The 9,581-nt window shown below is 63.8% G+C and overlaps 1 protein-coding gene across 1 annotated transcript; it reads left to right on the plus strand.

Moving 5' to 3' along the window:
- The first annotated feature begins 4,847 nt into the window (after positions 1-4,847).
- On the plus strand, positions 4,848-7,932 carry SHISA4 (shisa family member 4). Its single transcript, XM_008268595.4, has 5 exons — positions 4,848-5,050; positions 5,310-5,481; positions 6,239-6,372; positions 7,042-7,209; positions 7,427-7,932. Exons 1-5 carry the CDS (start codon positions 4,978-4,980, stop codon positions 7,471-7,473), a joined length of 594 nt encoding a protein of 197 aa, XP_008266817.1. The 5' UTR covers positions 4,848-4,977; the 3' UTR covers positions 7,474-7,932.
- Positions 7,933-9,581: the final 1,649 nt, after the last annotated feature.

Raw genomic sequence — 9,581 nt, forward strand, 5'->3', positions numbered from 1 at the left:
ATTCCACACCAGATCTGTGGTTGCAAATTCATACGTGGTCTACCATGCCTTGCCAACCCCCTCTCCTTCCCGGCGCAGGGCGGTTGGAACCTGTGCTGGCGCCTGTGCCCTGTGTGTGACCTTGGCTGAGTTCTTTTCCATCGAACGGGGAGAGAGAACAGACCAGCACACTTCTGCCACCTCTGACTCGGAGCTGAACCACAGCACGCTCCCAAGACCAGAGAGGCCTGAGGGTTTCTGCAAGCTGGTGGGGCCAGCAAGCGGGCGAGCAGCACTCAGCTCGGGCCCAGTGCCAGGCTGCCTGCGTTCAAGTCAGCTCTGCCCTTCGCCGGCTGGGCGGCTTCGGGTGAGCCCCTGGGCTGTGTGTCTCCCCCTGGGAACCCACGGGGCAGGTCTCGGCTTGGCGTCCGTTTCCTGGAGTGATTGTGAGATCAGTGTGGTCCCAGGTCTAATGCGGGTCTCACCACCTGCACCTACTCCTGCGGAGCTGGCCTCATCCAGGAAGACCCTCGCCTCTGTCAGTCCCTCTCTGCAGGCAGCAAAGGTGGAAACAGACCCTGGGGTGGAAAAGGCCGGCTGGTGGGCTGAGGCCTGTGCTCAGACAGCCGAGCTGCAACAGGGCCTTCCTCCTTACCCTCAGATCCCAAAATAACCCTGTCTGCCCTCGGGCTGTCCAGCTGGCAGGGCTGCGGGCTGAGTAAGGTACCATTTACAGATAACGTGGCCTCCCTGGCTGCCCCGCTAGCTGGGCAGGGCTCCTGTGGCTAGGCTCTGGCTGCCTGGGGCTGCTGCTTCTGCAGCCACAGGGGATGCCCAGGCGGGGGCTGCACAGGCACCACCCACGGCAGCCTGGCCACAGCCCCTCCCTTCCGAAGTACTGCCCGAGTGTCCTGGGCCTGCAAGCTGGGAAGCCTGGGTGCTGGCAGAGGCACTCCTGCAGAGACAGACCCCTTTGAGGCAGGGGCTGGCACCTGTGACACTGGCATCCACTTGGGTGCCGGTTCGTGTCCAGGCTGCTCCACTTCCCATCCAGTTCCCCTCCAATGGCCTGGGAAAAGCAGTAAAAGACGGCCCAAGTGCTTGGGCCCCTACACCCACTTGGGAGACCCAGACAAAGCTCCTGGCCTGGCCCAGCCTTGGCCATTGTGGCCATCTGGAGAATGAACCACTGGATGGAAGATCTCTCTTTCAAATAAATACATCTTTTTTTTTTTTTTTTTTTTTTTTTTTTTTTTTTTTTTTGACAGGCAGAGTGGACAGTGAGAGAGAGAGAGAGACAGAGAGAAAGGCCTTCCTTTTGCTGTTGGTTCACCCTCCAGTGGCCGCTGCAGCCAGCGCACTGTGCTGATCCGAAGCCAGGAGCCAGGTGCTTCTCCTGGTCTACCATGTGGGTGCAGGGCCCAAGCACTTGGGCCATCCTCCACTGCACTCCCTGGCCACAGCAGAGAGCTGGCCTGGAAGAGGGGCAACCGGGACAGAATCCGGCGCCCTGACTGGGACTAGAACCCGGGGTGCCAGCGCCGCAGGCGGAGGATTAGCCTATTGAGCCGCAGCGCCGACCCAAATAAATAAATCTTAAAAAAAAAAAAAAAAAAAAAAAAACACTTCAGGGCAGGGCACTCCTTCCTACCAGTAGCTGGGGCGCAGTGGGGCTGACCCCCACCCTCCTGCACACACACACACACCAGGAGAACAAACATCAGACAGTCTTTGATCTGTGACAAGGAAGATTAAAGGGAGACTCGGGGACAGTCCTCTGATCTGGAGAGATGTGTGCTTACTCTCCGTCTGTGGGACTTAGACCTGGATTCCTCCAGTTCCCCACTGAGCCGTGAGACCTTGGCCGAGGTCCTGGAGCTCTCCTGAGCCTTGCTCTTCAGCTGTGGATGGCCAGGACAGCCGGGCGCCGCAGGCCCCCAAAGGGAGGAGAGGAAGGTGCCGTTCCCTGCGTGCCGAGAGGCGGCAGGGCAGCCTGAAGCGCAGTACTGACCAGACAGGAATTAGGCTGTCCCAGTGGCTCAGCTCAGATCACTATCGCCAGAGAGATGGGGCAGGAGGCTGCAGGGCCTGGAAAGGGAAGGGGGCCTCGGGGTGCCCAGGCCGGCCCCTGGTCCTCCACCTACGGAGAGGAGCCTGCAGGAGTGGCCATGATGGTCCAAGCCACTGCTTGTGAAACGGAAATCCTACATCAGAGCAGCCCGTGTCGGAGGGCCTGGTTTGAGTTTGGGCTGCTCCACTTTGGATGTGGCTTCCTGCTGCACCCTGGGAGGCAGCAGGTGATGGCTCGAGTACGGAGACCCAGATGGAGTCCCTGGCTTCTGGCTGCTGCCTGGCCCAATTCTGCCACCCTGACTGTTGTGGGCATTTAGGGACTGAAGCAGAGGATACAAGATATTTCTGTCTATGTGTGTGTATGTGTGTGCTCTTCAAATAAAAATAAACAAGCTTTTTTTGGGGGGAAAAAAAAAAAACAGCACGGCAGGGGGCCGAAGAGCCCTGAGCTGGTCATTCAGCCCGGGAGTGAGGTGACTCAGCAGCCCGGGCCTGCCCAACCCCTCCTCCCCTCCCGGAGGCCCCGCACAGCAGGGGACAAGGCTGGGCCTTGAGGTCTCCAGGAGTACATACTCTTCGTGCCAGGCATTTTAGAGTGTTTAAGGAGAGGCAGGTGACGGAGCCGAGGCCCTAGGCTTGGAAGTCGAAAAAGCTGGACAGCGTGAGCTGTGGGCATTCACTTCTCCCACCTGCCGTTCCCCACTGCGCACGGGGAATGGTGCACCTGCAGTGCGGGGGGCTGGGGTTATCAATACTGTCACATTCCACGCACTCCCTCGCTGGTGGCCCGACGGCTGGGGACGGGAGGGTGTTCTGGGTGCTCTTCTCCCCTGAAGGAGATGGAGTGAGAGCCCTTCTGAAGATCCCAGCAACTACTTCCAGAGACCCAAGCCCCCTCCTCACTGTCCCCAGCCCTGCGGCTCTCTCAGGACGGGGGTACCTCGTGGTGACGGAGCTATGCCCAGCTCTCCGTGTCCTGCCTCCAGCGCCCTCTGCTAAGAAGTGCCAGTTCCGGGCCGGTGCTGTGGCAGGCACGGCAGGTTAAGCCCCCGCCTTCGATGCTGACATCCCATAGGGGTGCCGATTCAGGTCCCAGCTGCTTCACTTCAGATCCAGCTCCCAGCTAATGCACCTGGGAAAGCAATGGGGGATGGGCCCATGTGCCTGGGCCCCTGTACCTGTGTGGGAGACCCAGAGGAGGCTCCTGGATCCTGATTTAGTCCTGGCTGTTATGGCCATTTGAGGAACGAAACAGCAGCAGATGGAAGATCTCTCTCTCTCCCCTCCTCCTCTCTCTGTAACTCTGCCTTTTAAATAAAGAACTTAAAAAAAAAATTGTCAGTTCTCCCCTCTGACCCCCAACAGCCACCTCCTTACTCCCTCTGTCCTGGTCTAATCCCTTCCCTTCCCATGGACTGGAAAGTTCTCCTTTTGCGATGAGATACTGCAGGCTGTAGGTGCAAGCCGGATGACAGGTGGGCCCCAGGGGCTGGCCAGGGGCATGGGCTTTGAGGAGGGTGGTGGAGGACAGCAACTGGGGCGGGAGATGTCCAGGTGTGCTTGGGTGTGGTTCTCAGCAGGAAAGACCGGTGATTTCACTGCCGTGGGGAGGAACTGGCAAGGAGGGGGAAATGAGAGACACTCAGGGGAGGGCCACAGAGCCCCAGGAGAGCGAGCCACGGGCAGCCCAGGGCTATGCAAGCAACAGCGACTCAGACCTGCGGCCAGGGCCGGGGTCACCATGCCCTCCCAGGGCTTGTGGAGTAGGCAGGAGGAACTGGGTGGCAGTGGGGACACCAGAACGCCGGGCTGGCCCCCTGTGCTCCTGCTCTAGGGCACCCGGGGTCACCTGTTGCTTCTGTCACTTCCGGGCTGTGCGGCCCGCGTCCTCCTTGTCTGTGACATGGGCTTCGGGATAACCCCAGCCATCCGGTGGAGCAGCCGCCGTAGTGCAGCAGTGGCTCTCTGTGAAGGGCTCCCCGCGGCCGGCTGGGGACGGAGGCAGGTGTGCAGCTCCTGGTCAGGGTGGGAAGCCCAGCCACACACCCCAGCAGCAGCGAGAGCCGGGAACCAGCTTTCTTCCAACTCCAGCTTTGTGCTCGGGATGGCTCCTTGGCAAGGTTAGGGGCTTGCGTCAGTTACTGTCAGGCCAGTCTGTAAACCTGTGACAGCGGCTGAGGGGCTTCCCGAGCCCCAGATGCTGCCTCCTGCAGGCCATGGAGCTCTGGGCGCCGCCTGCCATCCCGGACCCCCCGCTGCTGAGGCCAGCGCTGTCCACTCAGGGGGGAAGGGGCCATCTCAAGGAGCCAACGCAGCTGGCAGGGCTCAAGCCTGTGGACACTGCGGGGGACAAAGCCGCTCTGAACCGCCTCTCAATGGGTGCCTGTGTCCTGGGAATGGGGGTGGAGTGACTCCCAGCCTCCTCCCAGGCCCCTCCCCCTGCAGGACGTCCCAGGCCGGACACTCGGGGCACAGGAGGGCTGGCAAGGAGGAAGGTCCGGCCGTGTCACTCCGGGTTGGCTCCTGAGTCTGGGGCTTCGGATGTGGCTCCGGGGTCAGGGCTTCTGGGGTCCTGGATGCTGATTGGGCCCGGGCGCGGGGCGGGCCCAGGACGGGCACAGCCGGGCCTCCCTGGCCGCAGTGCCCAGTTGTCCGCTTTACCCATGGTGGCGGCCCGGACCGGAGGAGCCACCGCGCTGCCGGGGACGGCGACGGGCTGAGGGCGCCAGGCTCCGGAGCGGGGCTGCGTGGGTGTCGCGGGTGGGTGGGCTCTGGGCGGTGCGCGGCGCTTAGCCCCTCCCCCAGAGGAGGCGGGAGAGCCGCCGAGCCTGGCCGCGGGCTGGGCCCGCCGCAGCTCCCGCCGGCCGGCTCGCTCCTGCGGCCCCCAGCCAGGCGGCCCGCCCTGGCCGCGCCCAGCTCCCCGCCATGCCGCCCGCGGGGCTCCGCGGGGCCGCGCCGCTCGCCGCGATCGCCCTCCTGGCGCTGGGCACTCCCCTGGGTAAGGGGATGGGGAGCGAGGCTGGGCGGGGCGGGGTGGGAGGGGCGCCCCCAGGACCCCCGGGCAAGGGGACTAAGGGGGAGGGCTCCGGTTGCTGGGGCCGTGGGTCGCTGACCCCGGGGGCGCGGGGTCAGCTCCAGGAGAGGGCGTCTGGGCTCCGAGGCTGAGACCCCGGGGTGGGAACAAGGGGCGACCCCGGTCTTCCGCGAGCCGGGCGAGGGCGGCCTGGAGGCCACTGGGCACCCACCCCTGCCCGCAGCGCTGGCCGGCGAGGACTGCCTGTGGTACCTGGACCGGAACGGCTCCTGGCATCCGGGCTTCGACTGCGAGTTCTTCACCTTCTGCTGCGGGACCTGCTACCAGCGGTTCTGCTGCCGGGACCTGACCTTGCTCATCACAGAGCGGCAGCAGAAGCACTGCCTGGCCTTCAGGTGGGCGCCAGCCCCTACCCTGCCCTGCTGGCTGGAGGCCCCCCTACCTCCCCCCTCACCCCGCGGTCCACCTCCGCATTTCTAGCCTAGTGGAGTCCTGAGGACCCCAGCCCATTGGCAGAGCAGGGTGGTCCATCCTGGGCTGGGGCCGGGCTCTGCCCCCAGCTCCTCTCCTGAGCCCTCCCCTGTGCTGGCCAGGCTGTGGCCGCAGGGCCTCAGGTTCACACCCTGGCCGCAGTGTGGCTTTGTGCAGGGCGCTCTGGCCAGCCCCGAGTTGGACCCCAGGCCCTCCTCCCGCCAACCGTGCTCCTGGGGAGGCCTCTCATCCCCTCTGGCCGTTGCTCCTCTGCACAGAGTGAGGGGTTGCCAAGATGAGTGGTTTCCAAACTTCTTTTCCAAGGGGCCCGCTGACTATAAAATGGAAATCAGGAGGCCGTCCAATGGACGTGGGGTTAAAAAATGGCTCCAGATGATTCTGCAGGCTCCTTGCAGGGCTGACATGTTGTGAATGCAATCAGTTGAGTTGTGGGTGCAAAAGCAATCATGTGGGGGGTTGGGGGGGGTGGGTGGAAGATACTACAAATCCCGGCATGCTTCACGCCGGCCAGCCGGGCTGCACAGCACTGTGGGAGGTGGAGGTGCCCTAAGATCTGCTCCACAGGCCCTGGGCAGAGCCCACAGGGCCCCAAGTCTCAGCATGCTGTGGCCCCCTGCTGGCCAGGAGTTGGAGGGCGAGGGACTGGTTCTCTGTCTCAAGCCCTAAGACCATAGCTGGCATCGCCTCGGCCGTGATCCTCTTCGTTGCTGTGGTTGCCACCACCATCTGCTGCTTCCTCTGCTCCTGTTGCTACCTGTACCGCCGCCGCCAGCAGCTCCAGAGCCCATTTGAAGGTACACAGCGCCCCGGGCAGGGTGGGCCGCGCTAAGCCCTCTGGTGGGCACCACGGGGTTCAAGGGTTGGCACGCTTGTGGGCGCTGTGTGCTTCTGTGTATGCATCAACCCGGAGACAGGCTGGTGAGCTCAGCGACACGAGAGCGTGCCCCGGTGTGGACGTGTGTCCATGCACGTCCTGCACCGGAATGTCGAGGGGTGCAGGGTTCAGTCTGTCCTGGTGCACGACAGGTGCACGTGACTCCTAGCAGGTGCACGGCGTGGAGCCCCCTGGTGGAGAACATGGGTGGGCTCCAGGGTCCGGTGGAATGAGTGCCTGTGTGTTGGCATGCGCCTGCACACGTGCCCAACCCTGATGGACGCCATATGGGAGAGCTGGGGGGGGGGGGGGCTGGGGGAGGACCCCCTGGTGGCAGCTCAGCTGGATTGCAAGACACCAGCCCCCGGAGCCGCCCACTCCCTGGCCGAGTGGGACATTCCCAGGCTGTGCTCTCTGGCTCTGAAACCCACCCGGGGAGCAAACTTGCTAAACCCAGATTGGCACGCCGGCGTCACGGGCACAGCTCCCTGCTCGCCTGCCAGGAGCCGACCCAGGTGCCTACTGGCTGGAGGGAGGAGGCTTCCTGTGGAGGCAGAGCCCCGAGTGCCCGTCCTTGTCTCCCTCCCAGGCCAGGAGATTCCAATGACCGGCATCCCCGTGCAGCCAGTGTACCCGTACCCCCAGGACCCCAAAGCTGGCCCTGCAGCCCCGCAGCCTGGCTTCATGTACCCCCCTAGTGGGCCTGCTCCCCAGTATCCACTCTACCCGGCCGGGCCCCCCATCTACAACCCCGCAGGTAAGGAAGCTCCTGGAGCCCCTGGCTCCTGCTTGCCCTGTCCTTTGTGACGCCCCTGCCCACACCCCCGGCTTCCCTTCATGGTCTCCCAGCCTGCACCAGCTCTCGGGGGAAGCCTCCAGACCCCTCCTCCGCACAGATCCTGCACAGTCTGGGGAGGGGCTGCTCCCTGCCCTCCCCTGCCCCACTGAGCTCACTGTGTCTCCTTGGCTTTCAGCTCCTCCCCCCTATATGCCGCCACAGCCCTCTTACCCAGGAGCCTGAGGACCCAGCGTGTCTCTGCCGCACCCCCGCGATGCCAGCCTTGGGAAGTGCCACGTCCTGCGCCGGCATCTGGCATCCGCCCTGGGCATGGGCAGGGGTCTTCAAGTCTCCAGGCCCCAGACCAAGCCCTGAACCCTACTGGGGACGGAGCCCCAGGGAAGTGGAACAGGAGCTGTGTGGGAACTAGGCCATGATGAGGGGGTGGGGAGGGCCCGGTAGGTGGGGCATCTTGGCCGGGGGCAGGGGAGGGGAATGACAACCCGGGTCACAGCCCCTGCTTTCAGATGGTCCCTCTCTCCCACCATCCCAGGCAGGAGGGCTGGGGTCTCTCCTGTTTGCCCCTTCTGGGCTGGGGTGTGGATGGGGAGAGGGTGCTGCCAGCAGCTGGCCATAGCCCTCCTCCCTGGCTGCCCCATGGGCCGGGGCTCTGGCCTGCTGGATTAAAGCCGTGAGATGTCACTCATGTCAGCCGTGTCATTGGGCCCGGCAGCATCGCCTTCCGCTGGGCCCAGACCACTGCCCGCTCCGCATTTCCCAGGCAGAGCCGGCGCCCGCACTAGGGCTCAGCGCGGCCCTCGCCCATCCCAGGCAGAAGTGTGGCGGCTACAGGCTCCTCGGGCTGACTCGCCAGCCAGGGAGGTTTATGCAGCAGCGTCCTTGTGTTACCGGGACTCTCTGCTAGGGCTCGGGCCCCTGGAACAGTGTAGCAAACTTGGACCCCACTGCTTTGGGACCTTGGACAGGTCTCCTGGCCCCTGTGTCCTCTCTGCTGGTGGGAACAAGGCCTCCCAGCTGCTGCGAGAGTGAAACTGTCAGTGCTGTCTTCCCTGATCGGGGGCCCAGGACTCGACACCAAGTGAACTGGGCCGCCCAGGACACTGGTAGGTGCTTCTGCCAGCTGCTTGGATCATCAGGTGGCCCTCAGGTATCAGGCCTCCTGGGCCCACACTTGTGGGTCCCACTGAGCCAGACCATCTCGCCACCTCCCATGAGTACTGCCTAGCACCCTAGAGCCACCTGGCACCCCAGGGCCACCTAGCACCCTAGGGCCGGCCTCCCTTGCCTTGCCCCTAGGGTCACCATCCCCACGCTCCAGGTGACAGATCCAGGGCAGGAAGTTGTATACTTGTTCAAAGAATGTTGCTCATTTTGCTTCTTTGAAAAGCACGCGCGCACACACACACACACACACACACAGATCTTCCATCTGTTAGTTCACTCCTCAAATGCCCACAACAGCTGGGACTGAACCAGGCCAGAGCCCAGAGCCCATGTGAGTGTCAGGGACCCGAGAACTTGAGCTGTCACCTGTCGCAGGAAGCTGGAATTGGGAGTGAGGCCGGGACTTGAAGCTGAGCTCTGCACTATGGGATGCAGGCGCCCCAAGCGGCACCTTAACCCCCACATCAGATGCCTGCCCCGGGTGCTTGATTCTAGTAGAGGTGTGCCAGCTTAGTTAGGCAAAGCCACCACCAGCGCCCCGGGTCCGTACTGACCCAGTCACCCGCGGGGTCAAGGAGTTGTCTTGTCACCGAGCTGGAAGGCAGGAGGCCGGAGCTGCGCCGGGACTCACGGCTGCCCCCTCCCAGGGAAAGGCCCTTGACCCAGACAGGGAGGGGCAGCTGCTGCCGGTGGAGACAGAGCTGGGCAGTGTGTGTGTGGGGGGTTCCACCTTCTGTTCAGGGCCTGCGGGTCCTCGGAGTCCTGGGCCCCAGCTCGTCTTGGAGCCAAGGAGGGGAGATGTGCAGGATAAACGTTCTGCATGTGCTAAGAGCCGCAAGCTCAGGTGTGACAGAAGTGACGTCCAGGGGGAAGCGCAAGGCGGGGCAGTCAGAGCGACCCCTCCTGGAGCGGACAACTGCTTGGCAGGCGGGGGAGGAGGCAGGTGCAGCCAGCTCCAGCTGCAGGGGGGAGGGTGTGGAGGGGCCCCAGTCCTGCCAGTTCAGATCAGAGCGCTGAGAGCAAGGGGATTCTGAGAACAAGGGGGATGAGGAGGACGGTGGTGGAGCGAGGCTGCCGCGGACTTGAGCACTCCCACCTGGCGCAGGCACCGTGGGGCACGGAGCGCCAAGCAGGGCAGGAGGGCACCGAGCCGCAGCCACCCTCCC

The sequence above is a fragment of the Oryctolagus cuniculus genome, chromosome 13 (genome assembly GCF_964237555.1).
Source record: "Oryctolagus cuniculus chromosome 13, mOryCun1.1, whole genome shotgun sequence".
Lineage (NCBI taxonomy): Eukaryota > Metazoa > Chordata > Mammalia > Lagomorpha > Leporidae > Oryctolagus > Oryctolagus cuniculus.

Coding starts and splice junctions, on each gene's coding strand:
- SHISA4 (XM_008268595.4), top strand. CDS start 4,978: ATGCCGCCCGCGGGGCTCCGCGGGGCCGCGCCGCTCGCCGCGATCGCC. Junction 5,051..5,309: donor GGCGCTGGGCACTCCCCTGG/GTAAGGGGATGG, acceptor CCCTGCCCGCAG/CGCTGGCCGGCGAGGACTGC. Junction 6,373..7,041: donor GCTCCAGAGCCCATTTGAAG/GTACACAGCGCC, acceptor TCTCCCTCCCAG/GCCAGGAGATTCCAATGACC.